Source organism: Garra rufa, chromosome 19 (genome assembly GCF_049309525.1).
Source record: "Garra rufa chromosome 19, GarRuf1.0, whole genome shotgun sequence".
NCBI classification, from domain to species: Eukaryota; Metazoa; Chordata; class Actinopteri; order Cypriniformes; family Cyprinidae; genus Garra; species Garra rufa.
In genome coordinates, this window is record NC_133379.1 from 14378087 (window position 1) to 14393044 (window position 14958).

Consider the following 14958-nt stretch of genomic DNA (forward strand, 5'->3'; position numbering starts at 1 on the left):
AAGTGTCAATGTTTCATCAGTTTATTTGATAGAACCGGCACCGGTGTCTGTACAAACAGTTATTTACAGTCTGGCATATTTAAAGACATGAAGATGTTCCTCGTGTCAGGGAGTGACGGAGGACAGGTCTAGGGGGGACACTCTCCTGACGGGTGTGGTGTTGTTGGACAGCGGGTTGAAGACGCAGGGCAGAGACAGGTCTGTGGAGGAAGGCTCTCCTTGCTCCCGCACCGCAGAGATCTGCCTCAACAACGCCTTGCCTTCCTCTCGTGCCTGAAAGGCAATAATTAGCAAACGAGTTTATCGGGTTACGCTACTAATTACAGTTTTGTTTCCATGGAGCACAAATTCTATCAAAACAGTTACAAGGAGTAAAAATGGCCTGAACTTTCTCTCTAAATGTAGGTGTCTTAGTTTTGTTAATCATGTCCCACTTCATCTGACATTTAACTATCATCACAAATTCAAAGATGACAGACATTTGTGACCCTGGACCACAAAACCAGCCATAAGGTTCAATTTTACAAAACTGAGATGTATACATCATATGAAAGCTCAATACATAAGCTTTCTATTGATGTATGGTTTGTTAGGATAGGACAATATTTGGCCGAGATACATCTATTTGAAAATCTGGAATCTGAGGGAGGAAAAAATCAAAATAGGAAAATCACCTTTAAAGTTGTCCAAATTAAATACTTTACAATGCATATAACTAATCAAAAATTACATTTTGATAGGTTTACAGTAGGAATTTTACAAAAAATCTTTATAGAACATGATCTTTATTTAATTTCCTAATGATTTTTGGCATAAAAGAAAAATCAATAATTTTGACCCATTCAATGTATTTTTGGCTATTGCTACAAATATACCCCAGCGACTTAAGACTGGTTTTGTGGTCCAGGGTCACATTTGTTCTGCTTTTTTTGCAAGCAGTCTTCAGATATGCTATGTTAACATACTACAATCGTCTAAAAAATGTTAAAGGTATAGTTCTGCCAAAACTGAAAATGTGATGTTTATCTGCTTCCCTCCAGGGCATCCAAGATGTAGGTGACTTTGTTTCTTCAGCAGAACACAAAGATTTTTAACTCAAACCGTTACATAACCGTCATATAACGGTAGTCAGTGAGATTTGAGTCAAAAAAAAACATACACAGACAAAACCAAATTAAACCCTGCGGCTCGTGATGATACACTTGTCTTAATACACAAAACATCAGTCTGTGCAAGAAACTGAACAGTATTTATATCGTTATTTCCCTCTGATCCACCGCAGTGTTCAACTGTCCTGAGTGTGTTCACAACAGCCAGCGTGTGAATCAGAAGTAAATAATGATATAAATACTGTTCAGTTTCTTGCACAGACTGATGGGTTTGTGTGTTAACACCTCAATGTATTGTCACGAGCCGCAGGGTTTAATCTGGTTTTGTCTGTATGTTTTTTTGACTCTCAAAGCTGTAGATGCCATTGACTGACAGACCGCAACGGTTTGACTTAAAAATCTTTGTGTTGTACTGAAGAAATAAAGTCACCTACATCTTGGATGCCCTGGAGGTAAGCAGATAAACATCACATTTTCATTTTTTTAAATTAACTGATACATGCTTAAACATGCTACAAACGTGTAATTTTGCTGGCCAAATTTTAAAACATGTCAACAACATGAGAACTTATGTCAGCCATTTGCTAAAACATGTTATCAACTTCTAAAAACACCTTCAATATGCTATCAACACCAAACTAAATGTTTAGGCATGTTAAAAAAATTGTAATACCAAATGTTATCCTTCAACAAAATTATAAAAAAAAACTATGGAGTTAGTGTTAATTCATCACAGATAATATGTGTAGTCTAAGATATAAATGTATTGAACAAATGGACATCAGGAAGCCTTACTGCAGCAGTTGTGAGAGCATTGAAGAAGAGAAACTCACATCATTATAATCGCAGCAGCGCTGAGCGCAGAGAGATGCTTCATCATAAAGCTTGTTCTTGAAGTAGTACTGGCCCAGATACCGCAGAGCGGTGCTCACCTCCGCATGCTCCAACTGCTCCTGAAATCATCACAACATTATTCTGCTAACCTGAAACTGAACAGCCTATTGCAAATATCGACCAATGTTTTTATGCAGCAAACACAGAGTTGTTAATGTGAAAGAGGTTAATGTGCTTTCTAAAAATCTAAACAATTAAGACAGTTATATTTATGTTTTAAATAAATATAATGCAGTATATACTTGATTTATCCCTTTTAATGGTATAAAGGCTGAAATGCCTTTGTATAAGATTTTTTGTTTTTGTGAAAACCTGTATCTGAATTAAAAATCATGTCATTTTATGGCTTAATATGTTACCGTACATCGTCCAACCACACTCACTGTTCATTTTACTTGTGCAGCTCTTAAAAAAAAGAGTCATAAATTGCCTTAAATTGATATTTAAACTGTAAATAGTGAATCAAAATTCATTCCTTGATATTTGTGTATTGAAAATATTTTTTGAGTGACATTTAGACTCCTATCTAATTTTCTATATTTGCCCGAAGGGCTACCAGAGATTTTGAAATTTGCGAGCCCTGATTCAGTCACTTACACCGCATGAGAAGATGTCCTGGATGTAGATGATGTAGCTCTGCGCAGCGTCGTCAGATTCATTCAGCTGCTCGTGAAGCCTGAAAACAAACACGTGCTTTTACTAAACCAGCTGCATCATCAGAACCTTCACCAACACACTCCTGACCAAAACCTGACTTACTTCGCCAGCTTCAGAAGAGCCATCCTCTCCACATCGCCCACCGAATACGCCCTCCAGTAACACTGAACCCATCACAAAACACCCTCATCAGCATTAAAACACACTCACAGTCTGAAACTAAACACACTGTGTGCAGAATTATGAGGCACGTTGATATTGTGGTCATATTTTTTCCAAGCACATTTGACCAATTCCAAACCACATCAGTCTTAATAACTACTATTCATTTTGTATTTATAAGTGATATATAATTGTCCATGAAGGCTGGAAGTGAAAAACTCCTTATATTCAGGTGTGCAGAATTATTAGGCACATTTTCTTTTACAGATAAAATGAGCCAAAAAAAGAGATTTAGCTCAGACTGAGAAGTCAAAAACTATTAAATGCTCATGAGAAGGATGCAATACTGGGATTTACAAAGTTAAGGCATGAGCACCGGACAGAAAAACACATTGTCAGAAAAACAGGTGGAGGAGAAAAGATGCATGTGAATTGCAAAAAAAGTAAGAATTAAAGTTAGAATTAGCCGTTTTCCAGAACTGCAACCTACCTTGAGTCTCCAGAAGTGCAATGTGACAGCTTCTCAGAGACTTTGCTTGGGCAAACAATCCTAAAAAATGACCCTCACTTAATGAGAATAACACTCTGAAGTGTTGTGAAATACATGGAAAGGCTTTATAGACAGATGAGTTGAGAGTGGCTCTTGAAGGACCAGCACCACATCCTCTTGTAATTGGTCAAATGTGCTTGGAATAAAAATATGACCACAATATCAACGTGCCTAATAATTATGCACACAGTTTTACCTTTTTGGCCTCCACTTGCTGAGACAGCTTCTCGTAACATTCACCAAGAGCGACGAGCATTCTTGAGTCATTAGGCCTGAAATGAACACAAATACCCACAAGTCAGCTTTCTCAGGATAATACTGAAGATCACAGACTGAATGACACTCGTGTCGTGTTCACCTGAGCTGATGGGCCTTTCTGTAGTAGTAGAGCGAGTAGAACGGCATCTTGAGGATCTCGTAGGTCTGCCCCAGTCCGTACCAGGCCCGGTAGTCCCTTTTGTTCACTTCAATTGCATGTCTAACAGACAACAACAAACATGGATTACATCTATTTGTTTATTGGAATTTATTTAAGAATTATTTATTTATTTGAATTATTGTATTAATTTAAGGGTTTAAACCCAGCACTTCTTAAAGCAGTAGTTCACTTTCTGAACAAAAATGTACAGATAATGTACCCCTTGTCATCCAAAATGTTCATGTCTTTGTTCAGTCATAAAAAAATCGTTTTTTGAGGAAGACATTTCAGGATTTCTGTCTTATCTAGCAAAACAATCTGTTATTTTCAAAACAAATTGACAACTTATTTAACCTCAAATGGCCATCTTGTCTAGCTCTGTGAGGCACATGGGTACTCTGTGTGATCTGGGTCAATACAGTTAGGGTGTGTTAAAAACTCCCATCTCGTTTTCGTCTTCATCTTCAAAAAGGGCGTTTTTGTAAAGGGTGTTTGAGCTTCTTTGCATGTTCCCATTTGTAAACACTGGGTCAGTACTTCTGCAGCGATGGAGGATGATTCTGATGTTGGGGAAGAAAACAAGATGGGAGTTTTTCCACATACCCTGACTGTCTTGACCCGGATCACACAGACTATGCATCGCAGAGACGAGACAAGAGGAGCATTTGAGGTTAAAAAGAATATAAATTGTCATTTCAAATTGTTTGTTTAGAAAATAACCAATCTTTTTGCTAGATAAGACCATTTTTCCTTGGCTGGGATCATTCAAAAAGTCCTTTAAATCTGCATTTTGGAAGTTCAAACCCAGGGCACCATAGAAGTAGGGCTGCTTGATTTTGGCAAAAATCATAATCACGATTATTTTGGTCAATATTGTAATCACAATTATTTAACACGATTATGACCGAGTCCAAAACTTTTAGTGATTCATTTAAAGATAGCAATATGACAGAAAAAAAGATACAAATGAAAAAAAAAAGTGCTTAAAAAAAATACTGAATACTTTTATGCAAGTCTAAAGTCGTCTAACAATACTACAGAAACTGAATGTAATTATTTGAATGTAAAATAAAACGGCGTCTTCACTCTAAGAATTAAACATGTTCTGTTTCTTATTAAAACTACAGAAGTCCTGCATTCAAGAGCAGTGCGTGATGTTTCTCTTTGTATTTTTACGCTTTATTAATATTAAGCACAGAGACGGCAGATGGAATATTATTGTTGCCGCTTTAAGAGCCACACGGATCTAATCTACTGTTACACACGGATTTTCATTCTCAACCGTTTATGATCATTTGAGACAGAACTGACACGGGTTTACATCAATAATCAGCACGAGTTCTCTTTCTTGCTTTAAAAACACACCACAAAGAAACATTAATAAATCAAGCACGTCCCGTTTTATGAAAGTCACGTTACATGATTTTGCTGATTTGCATCTGAAATTGGGCTTTTATGGAGGAGCGAAAGCACAGCGCTGGAAAGAGGGCAGAATGGGGCGCAGTAATCGTTTCATCTCCATTACTGCATTTTCATGATCATTTGAAGCAGAAATCAAAATCGAAACTGAATTTTGATGAATTGCACAGCCCTACATAGAAGTCCACTATATGGAGAGAAATCCAAAAATTTTTTTTTTTTCCAAAAAACAATTTACGACTGAAGACGGAAAGACATAAACTTCTTGGATGACAAGGGGTGAGTAACTTATCTGTTCATTTTTGTTCTAGAAGTGAGCTTCCCTTTTAACAAGGAGCAATCCATCATGGAACAGATTTGTGGTCTCTTTCAGCTGTGCTGCTGTAGATGAGCAGAGCACCTGTAGGCCTGGATGGCAGCGGATGTGTTCTTCATCTCCATGTACTCGTGACCCATGAGGGTCCAGGCCCCCAGACAGCGAGGATTGAGCTTCAGAGCCCGCTGGAAATACAGCGCCGCTTTCTCGTGCTGAGACCGCAGACTGTAGTAGTTCCCTGTGAGCGGACACAAACACAAACGCTATTCACTAGAGACTTCACGGCTCATGCAGTTTGTTTCCTAAGATAAACTATTATAGACTATTTCCTCAACAAACAGGTTTTTCTAGTTTTGCGGTTTATTTCTTACATCCCTGTTCATTTAATCAAGCACCTGCTTAACTAGAAAACAGATTCTGAGCACACGCACTTCCATGGTCAAATTATCCAACAACCACCTGTTCAGATAACTGTCTAGAATGTCACATAACTAGATTTATGACTTTCACCACCACTTCACATTCAGTTTTCTGCTTCATCAGAATGGGATAACACTTGGTGACCTCATCAGCTACATGAACACACACACAAAAATTAAAAATAAAAATAAAAATCACACACATTATTCAGATATGCTAAAGGGTTGAAAATTTCTTGTAATATAAAAAAGAAATACTTGATACTAGGGATGCACCAAAATGAAAAATCTTGGCTGAACAAAATTACACACCGTTTACCAAATAATGGTTTGTTTGTTATCATTTATCCTGCCTTCTCGCTTAAAAATAATAGTTAAATCATTTTAGAAATATTGGATAGTATCATAAAGTCCCCTCAAAATTCTAACTAATTTAAAAATACTATTGAACAAAAATGCATTACACTGATTTTCTTAAAAATGCAGAAAGTGACATTTCAAGTGTGACCCAAAAATGGCCCAGAATCAGACAGGAAGAGGCTGATGGATGTGTACAGCGATAACCACCGTTCATATCGCTCTCATGTCAAATAGACTATATTCGGAGTGTTTTTTGTGTGTTTATCCTCACCTATGACGCAACAGGTCTCCACTCTGTACTTATCGATCTCCACCAGATTGTGGGCCAGGTAACTGAGCTCCGGCTTCATGCTCTGACAACAGACAAACAGAGGATCTCAACAGAATATTACGGACTAAAACTGGACTTTAGTGCTAATGCTAGATTCATAATATGTCTTTATTTTACTTGAATATCAGAAACCAATATAGTTCTGATGTCCTGCAACAACTCAGTCCAATCCTCCTTAGATCCCAAAGCTCTGAAACAACTCTTCATAGATAATGTCTTTTACATATCCAAAGCTAAAATGGGTCAGAATAAGATACGTTAAAGTAAAGTTGTCTTTTCAGTTAAGTCTTTGAGTGAATAACAAACACACAAGCTTGATGCTCTATGTACAAATGAATAAGTTTTGGTTACTTGGAGTTTCAGTAGAACAGAAACCTCTCTTTAAAACGTCTTTCTATCCATCTGATTCAAAGATTATTCAAGGTCTCAAGGGCTTGGAATCACATGAGGATGAGAAAGTGATGACTATTAGCTTAGTATGATATAACTGATTAGGAAAGCATGATAAACTAGATTTCTGAGGAAGGAGGATCGGATCTTGCACGACAGTTGCAGCGAAACAGAAGCAGAGACAGATATTTTCTTTCATAAACGTGAAACGGATTTTCATAAAAGAAAAAATGAGGGTGACTGGACTGGATTTTGAAATGTAGGCAATGCAACTATAAGAAAGGGTCAGAACAAATGACTGGAGAAGAAAATAAATAAATGTTACTGTGTTTTTACTGAAAGATCTGAAAGAGTTTTAGCATTATGAATTAACCTTCTAAGCTCACTTAGTTTTTTAAAAGAAACAAACACAGATGCATGACTGATAGTAAGATCTATAACACGCGTTTATAAAGCAGATGTGAGCAGCAGCTCTTACCCGCACATACAGCAGGTTGGAGAACGTGTCCATGTTTTCGATGCGGAAAGGATCCTGTTCTCGTAGCTTATTGAACAGATATAAGGCTTGATCAATATCTGGAGAAAGAAAGATTATTATAAAACAAATATTAATAAGATAATCGCCTATTCCTCGTCCTGTTTGTATACACTTACATCCAGTTTCACAGACAAGACTAAAATGCGTTTCTGAGCATTCTTAACTGAACACAACTTGCCTCCTAAAGTCAGTGTTGGGTACGTTACTCTAAAAACTCAATTAATTACTAGTCACAGCTAATTACGTCTTCCACAATTAGATTACTGTACAAATTACTCTCCCCCAAAAAGTATTTAATTACTTTATTACCAATTACTTTCTAAATCTTACAACAACCTCGACAGGTTAATGATACAAGGAGCATGAAAACAAACATGAAGCATTTTTTCATTCTTTCAAATAAAGTAAACAATAGAAAATTACGTAATTTATTCTGGTCACTCTTTAGATTAGGGTCCAATTCTCACCGTTTACTAATTAATAACTATGACGCTTGCCTCAATATACTTTAATTACTGCTTAACCACTTTACTAAATATTAACAATTTAGGAATTGGGATTTAGAAAAAGTTCTTGCAGAATATACTGAGTGCTTATTAAGTAATCATAAACAGCCAATATCCCAGCAATATTCATGCTAATAACCAACTAAACTCTTAAAAATAAAGGTGTTTCACAATGCCATAGAAGAACCTTTTTTGTCGAAATGGTTCCCTGAAGAACCTTAGGTTATTTGTGGCAAACAGTTCTTCAAAAGAAGATTATAAAAGGTAAGAAAGAGATGGTTCTTTAAGGAACCTTTAACTGAATGGCTCTTTTATGGCATCGCTGTGAAGAATCTTTTAAAGCAGCTGTATCTTAAGAGTGTAGTTAATAGTGAGAATTGGACAGGTTTTATAAGATGATGCATCAGAAAATCCGACTAGATATTCAGACAAACAAGTGTTGACAACGAGGAACTACAGATTATTAACGACAAAAGGTCAAGCAATCATTTGATGAACATCAATTGTGTCACAAAAGTAGTCATGTGTCATACAGACTAGGGCTGCTTCATTTTGGCAAAAATCATAATCACGATTATTTTGGTCAATATTGTAATCATGATTATGACTGTCCAAAACTTTATATTAGTGATTAGTTTAAAGATGGCGATACAGCAGAAAAAAGATGCAAATAAAAAGCAGTTTTAAAAATAAATAAAAAATACGGAATACTTTTAATGCAAGTCTAAAGTAGTCTAACAGCCTACTACAGAAATTGAATGTAATTATTTATTATTTATTATAGAAAGATCAACAGAGCCATTAATAGTTGCGCATGATGGTTTAACAAGCAGAGCGTTAGGCTTGCACTAGGCTTTAATAATGACAGTAGAGAGATAGGTAGAGCTTGCAATGTTAAGTGCTTCTTTATATTCCACGACTGAATCTGAAAAAGTGCATGCACTACAAGGGAGAGGCCTACATAGTCCAGTCGTGAACCAAGCAGAGGACTGAGCGGAAGAAACAGTTCTAGTTTTCAGTGGAGCAAGGTCATCCAAAACATTACAAAGAATTTCATTATAGACTGAGACTGAGAGTATCTCATCAGGGCTCAGAAAGGTTGTGTGCGGATCAGAGAGGGGAGGCAGCAATAGCGGCGGAAAATGGTCAATGGTTACAGATTTCAGGTTATGGTTAGATACTGTAGATTTAGTTTTTGGTTTTGCAAGAGGGAGATAAAAATCAAAGACAATAGGTTTATGATCAGAGATTCCCAATGCATGACCCTGAGCAAATCAAGAGTATGAGAACGTGAATGCGTGGGAAAATCATTATGCTGAATATGCAAAATAATCCGAAACAGACAAACAAGCAATTCCAAGGCTTTTACACCATTTATATGTAGATATATCCAGACGTGGGGGACAGTTGAAGATATGCAGCTGCGATGAGGTATAACATGATCCATGCTATTAATGAGAATTAACAAATAGCACAGTTTGAGACAGCACTCACAGAAAAATAGTACAGCCACACTAGACAAAAACCACCTTAGCCAGGCCCAGCTAGGTACGATCCACTTAAAATGAGAAGAGTACATTAAAAGCGTGCATTCTAAGGTTAGAATTTAAATTTTGATGTTGCATCTACAATTGTATTCTATATAAAGCTTTTACAGCCAATATACCATATTAAGTTCAGTAATTAAATGACTGAATAAATAGGAGTAATCCCTTCCTTTACTTTATCAAGAAAAAAGTAATTCAATTAACGTAACTACTTACTTATGAAAACAGTTACACCCAACACTGCCTGAAATACAACAATGGCATTGGATTTGTTTAAGATGCACACCAGGAATGTTTTTTAAGCCACATTTAAACAAAAACTACTTAAATGTCCTAATTTGTCTGTGAAACCAGGTTAATAAAATTATGCATTAAATTATCTGAATGGTTTTGAAACCTTGGATTGAAGTTAAAACTGTCGCTCAAAAGTCTGGGATCAGTACGATTTTTAATGCTCATCAAGGCTGCGTTTACTTGATCAAAAATACAGGAAAAAAATCTTATATTGTGAAATATTCTCATGTTTAATAATACTGTTTCTATACTAATATATTTTAAAATATAATTTATTCCTGTGATGCAAAGCTGAATTTTAATCAGCCTTTACTTCGGTGTTCAGTGTCACATGATTCTTCAAAAATCATTCTAAAATGCTGATTAATTATTATTACCAATGTTGGAAACAGTTGTGATTCTTTATTCAGGATTCCGTCTCTCTCTGCTATCACTTTTTTTTATCAATTAAACACATCCTTGGTGATTAAAAGTATTCATTTCTTTTAAAAAAAGAAAGAAAAAAATTATTGACCCAAACTTTTAAATAGTAGTTATATTGTTACAAAAGATTTCTATTTTAAATAAATGCTGTTCTTTTCAACGTATTATTTGTTAAAGAACCTTGAAAAAAAAAAAAAAAAAATCACAGGTTCCTTCCGACAAAATAACTGCAGCACAACTGTTTAACATTGATAATAAATCAGCATATTAGAATGATTTCTGAAGGATCGTGTGACACTGAAGACTGCAGAAATGATGATGACAATTCAGATTTCCTATTACAGGAATAAACTACATTTTAAAATATATTCACATTGAAAACTGTTATTTTAAATTGAAATAATATTTCAGAATATTACATTTTCTTCTGTATTTGTTTAGCAGCTCTAAAAACCATATAAAAATCTTGCTGATCCCACACATTTGAGTGACAGTGTATATATATTTGCTGCAGATATCGCTCACCTCGTATGTTATGGTAAGCCACGGCTATCTGGGAGATGATGTATGTGCTTTTGGCAAAGCCTGCCTCCATGAGGCTCTGGTACTTCTGCAGCGCCTCTTTGATCATCTGCAGCTCTGTGTACATGTGTGCCATGAAGAAATCCCTCACCCAGCAGTCTGGCAGAGACAGGGACTTCAACTGGGAAACACAAAACACAGATGAGTTTCTGTTTCAGCGCACATGCAATAAACCACAAACAATTAAAGGTGTACCATTTCAATGTTGGTGACGAGATTGCAGAGCTCCAGCCATGATCCCCAGTGCAGCGGCAGAGCATGAGTCGCAGCCACAAAGATCTCCACCGCCTCCTTCAGCAAATCCAGCTTACGAAGAACCACCCCGTAACTGTGTCAAATAAGGATGACATTAACAAACCTTAAACATCTTCTACTATGTGCTAATCAATCAGGACAGCACTGCAAACCATCATTTGAGAAGTTCATGCATACAGATAGAGTGCGAATCCATCCAGCTCTCCTGCGCTGTGTTTCTTGCTCAGCTCCACCCGAAGCTCTCGCAGGGCTTCGTTTCGGACCTGACCCTTCTCCAAAGGACCTGCAACCGAACACGTGCTTATAATGAAAGCAGCGGAAGCTGGAAACACCGTTTGAAACGTTTACTCTTACCCAGGCTGTCGACCGTCTCGTCATCTTTCTTCTTTTCGCCTGACTGAGAGAATGAAAAAGGATGCTGTTTTTTTGTTCACATTTGTGACCCTGCACCACTAAACCAGTCATATTTGTTGAAATTGAGATTTATACATCATCTGAAAGCTAAATAAATAAGGATTGGACAACATTTGACCGAGAAATGTTTGAAAATCTGGAATCTGAGGGTGCAAAAAATCTCAATATTGAGAAAATCGCTTTTAAAGTCCAAAAAAAAAAAAAAAAAGTGAATTGAAGAGAAAGCTGTTTTCAAAGGAAACATTTTTTGTATAATTGTATTAAATGTGACCCTGCACCACAAAACCAGTCTTAAGTCGCTGGGGTATATTTGTAGCAATAGCCAAAAATACATTGCATGGGTCAAAATTATAGATTTTTCTTTTATGCCAAAAATCATTAGGAAATTAAGTAAAGATCATGTTACGTGAAGATTTTTTGTAAAATTCCTACTGTAAATATATCAAAATGTAATTTTTGATTAGTAATATGCATTGCTAAGAACCTAATTTGGACAACTTTAAAGGTGATTTCCTCAGTATTTTGATTTTTTTGCATCCTCAGATTCCAGATTTTCAAATAGATGTATCTCAGTCAAATATTGTCCTATCCTAACAAACCATACATCAATAGAAAGCTTATTTATTGAGCCTTCATATGATGTATACATCTCAGTTTTGTAAAATTTAACCTTATGACTGGTTTTGTGGTCCAGGGTCACAAATGTGTTTTTTTCCTCTCTTTTTAATTGAAAGACATAATAAAGTATAAAAAAAAGTTCTTAGCAATGCATATTACTAATCAAAAAAATACGTTTTGACATATTTATGGCAGGAAATTTAGAAAACATCTTCATGGAACTTGATTTTTGCTTAACATCCTAATGATCACTTTGACCCATATACTGTACTTTTGGCTTCTGCTACAAATATACCTACTCATATGCAGGTATATATATGCTACTTAAGATTGGTTTTGTGGTCCAGGGTCACATTTAATTTCCAAAGTGAAGGGATCTGAAATATTCACATATAATCAAGACTGAAACATCTTACTAGGTAGCGTGAATACATATACAGAAAATACGCTTTCTGACTCCGGCAGCCACGGAGAAAATACGCAGCTCGATCATATTCCTTCAGGTCAAAATATGATTTGGCCAGACAAAGAGCATCCAGATCCTGGGCGTCCTCCTGGAAAAAAAGGAATAAAGCGGTCAGAGAACCCATCTACACTGTATGTATTGTTACGTATTTTAAATAAGTTTCTAATGCTCATCAAAGCTGCATTTATTTGATCAAATATACAGAAAATAATGTAATGTTGTGAAATATTACTATGATATGAAACAACACTCTTTTATTCTAATATTCATTCAAAATCTAATTTATTTCAGTGATCAAAGTCTTAAGTGTCACATGATCCTTCGGAAAGCATTCTATATCCTGATTTATGATCAATTTAGGAAACACACTGCAAAAAATGCTTTTCTTACTTAGATTTGTTGTCTTGTTTCCAGCCAAAATATCTAAAAAAAAATTTAAATCAAGAAGGATTTTCTACACAAGTAAAAATGATCATCTTGTTTTCAGAAAAAAAAACAAGCCAAAATTAAGTGAGCTTTTGCTTAGAACAAGCAAAATAATCTGCCAATGGGGTAAGCAAAAAAAAAAATCTCATTTCATTATTTTTCTTACCCTATTGGCAGATTGTTTTGATTGTTTCAAACAAAAACACACTTAATTTTGACTGAAACTAATTTAATTTTCTGAAAACAAGACAATACTTTTCACTTGTCTAGAAAATCCTTCTTGATTAAAGAATCTGTAGATATTTTGGTTGGAAACAAGACTTACTTTTTCTTAAAAGTAAGAAAAGCAAGTTTTGCAGTGCAATTAATATATATATTTTTTAACTGTGACACTTTTTTTCAGGATTCTTTGATCAATAAAAGAACTTTGAACTTACTGTTCAAAAGTTTGGGGTCAGAAATTATTACTTTTATTCAGGCAAGGATGTTTTAAATTGAAAAAAAGTGATCGCAAAGACTTACATTGCTAGAAAAGATTTATATTTTGAATAAATGCTGTTCTTTTTAACTTTTTATTCATCAAAGAATCCTAAAAAAGGTTCCAAAGAAATATTTGGTTGCACGATTATTGCCAACGTTGATAATTCTAATAATAAACCAGCATATTAGAATAAAGAAGAATCATGTGACCCTGAAGACCAGAGTAATGGTGGCTGATGAAAATTCAGCTTTGCATCACAGGAAAAAGAATATTTGAATGTATATTGAAATAGAAACCATTAGGCCTATTTTATTTTGTAATAACATTTTCCAGTATTTTGGATCAAATAAATGTAGTCTTGATGAGTGTAAGAGATTTTTTAGAAAAACATTACAAGTGTATCTGCTATTAACATGCGACTCATAAGCATCTAACAGCTTCTTCACCAAGCGTGAAAGTGTTCAGGACTCCAGACTGACCTCAGTGAGCTCCGGTGATGGAGGGATCTCATTCAAAGGAAGTGGATCCAAAGAAAAAGCCAGTTCAGATGCCCTGAAACACAAATGACAGGTTTATTGTCCTTTTTAAACCCTGTGTTCATTCGCATGCATACATTTCCATCCCCACCGATTGCATAATCATTATTATTCCTATATTCTTCTGTTTACTGAAAGCTTCTCCAAGACAACTTCCACATATTTAACATATTCAGACACTATCTATCTATTGCAAATTACACCGTAAATAAACACAGCTTTAAACAACAATGGCCACGGTCTATCAAAAACACCATACAATATACAACATAAACAGTGTTAAACAGTAAAAACAAAGGGTAAAATGATGAGTATATATATATATATATATATCTCTCTCGATGTATTATTCTAGTACTGAATAAATGTCGTAATTATATTCCAATGGTTTCTACATGGTTCTCCAAGTCAATAATACAGTCTTTATTACTTTAAAATATACCATTGTGTTAAAACGGTAACTTTACGTCAAACAGCATGGTATTGTCAAGGTAGTGTTCGTTTCTGATTCTCCAAACAGCTCACTAGGTTTTAAATAAAGCTCTAATATCTGTTTATTTCATTCCGTTAGCTGTCATGCTAACTAACTGTCACCCAATAAGACGTGTAATTAAATAACTGGCTGTATTCCTGACATCTGCTAAATTATAAATAGAATGTATTTTACCATTTCACACTGTGGACGAGTCCTCTGTCCTTACACTGCGCTATTATAGAAATAAGTTGTTTTTTAATTTGAACCAAGTCGCCGAACTCACTGCTGCAGGTAGCCGCCATTTTTCATAAATACGTCATGCCGACGTCGCTCGAGCGCAAGAGCTGATTGGACAAACCGCGGCCTCCAAAA

At 35.5% G+C, this 14958-nt stretch overlaps 1 protein-coding gene across 1 annotated transcript; it reads right to left on the minus strand.

Annotated features, from left to right (window-relative positions):
* Positions 1-5: 5 nt before the first annotated feature.
* cdc23 (CDC23 (cell division cycle 23, yeast, homolog)) lies at positions 6-14901 on the minus strand. Its single transcript, XM_073824793.1, has 16 exons — positions 14779-14901; positions 14055-14127; positions 12619-12756; positions 11525-11567; positions 11348-11453; positions 11111-11243; positions 10859-11036; positions 7504-7601; positions 6576-6657; positions 5610-5763; positions 3731-3850; positions 3569-3644; positions 2763-2824; positions 2601-2679; positions 1943-2062; positions 6-273 (listed from the first exon to the last, which is right to left on the minus strand). The coding sequence occupies exons 1-16, from the start codon at positions 14886-14888 to the stop codon at positions 106-108; spliced, it is 1740 nt and encodes a 579-aa protein (XP_073680894.1). The 5' UTR covers positions 14889-14901; the 3' UTR covers positions 6-105.
* Between the last annotated feature and the right edge of the window lie 57 nt (positions 14902-14958).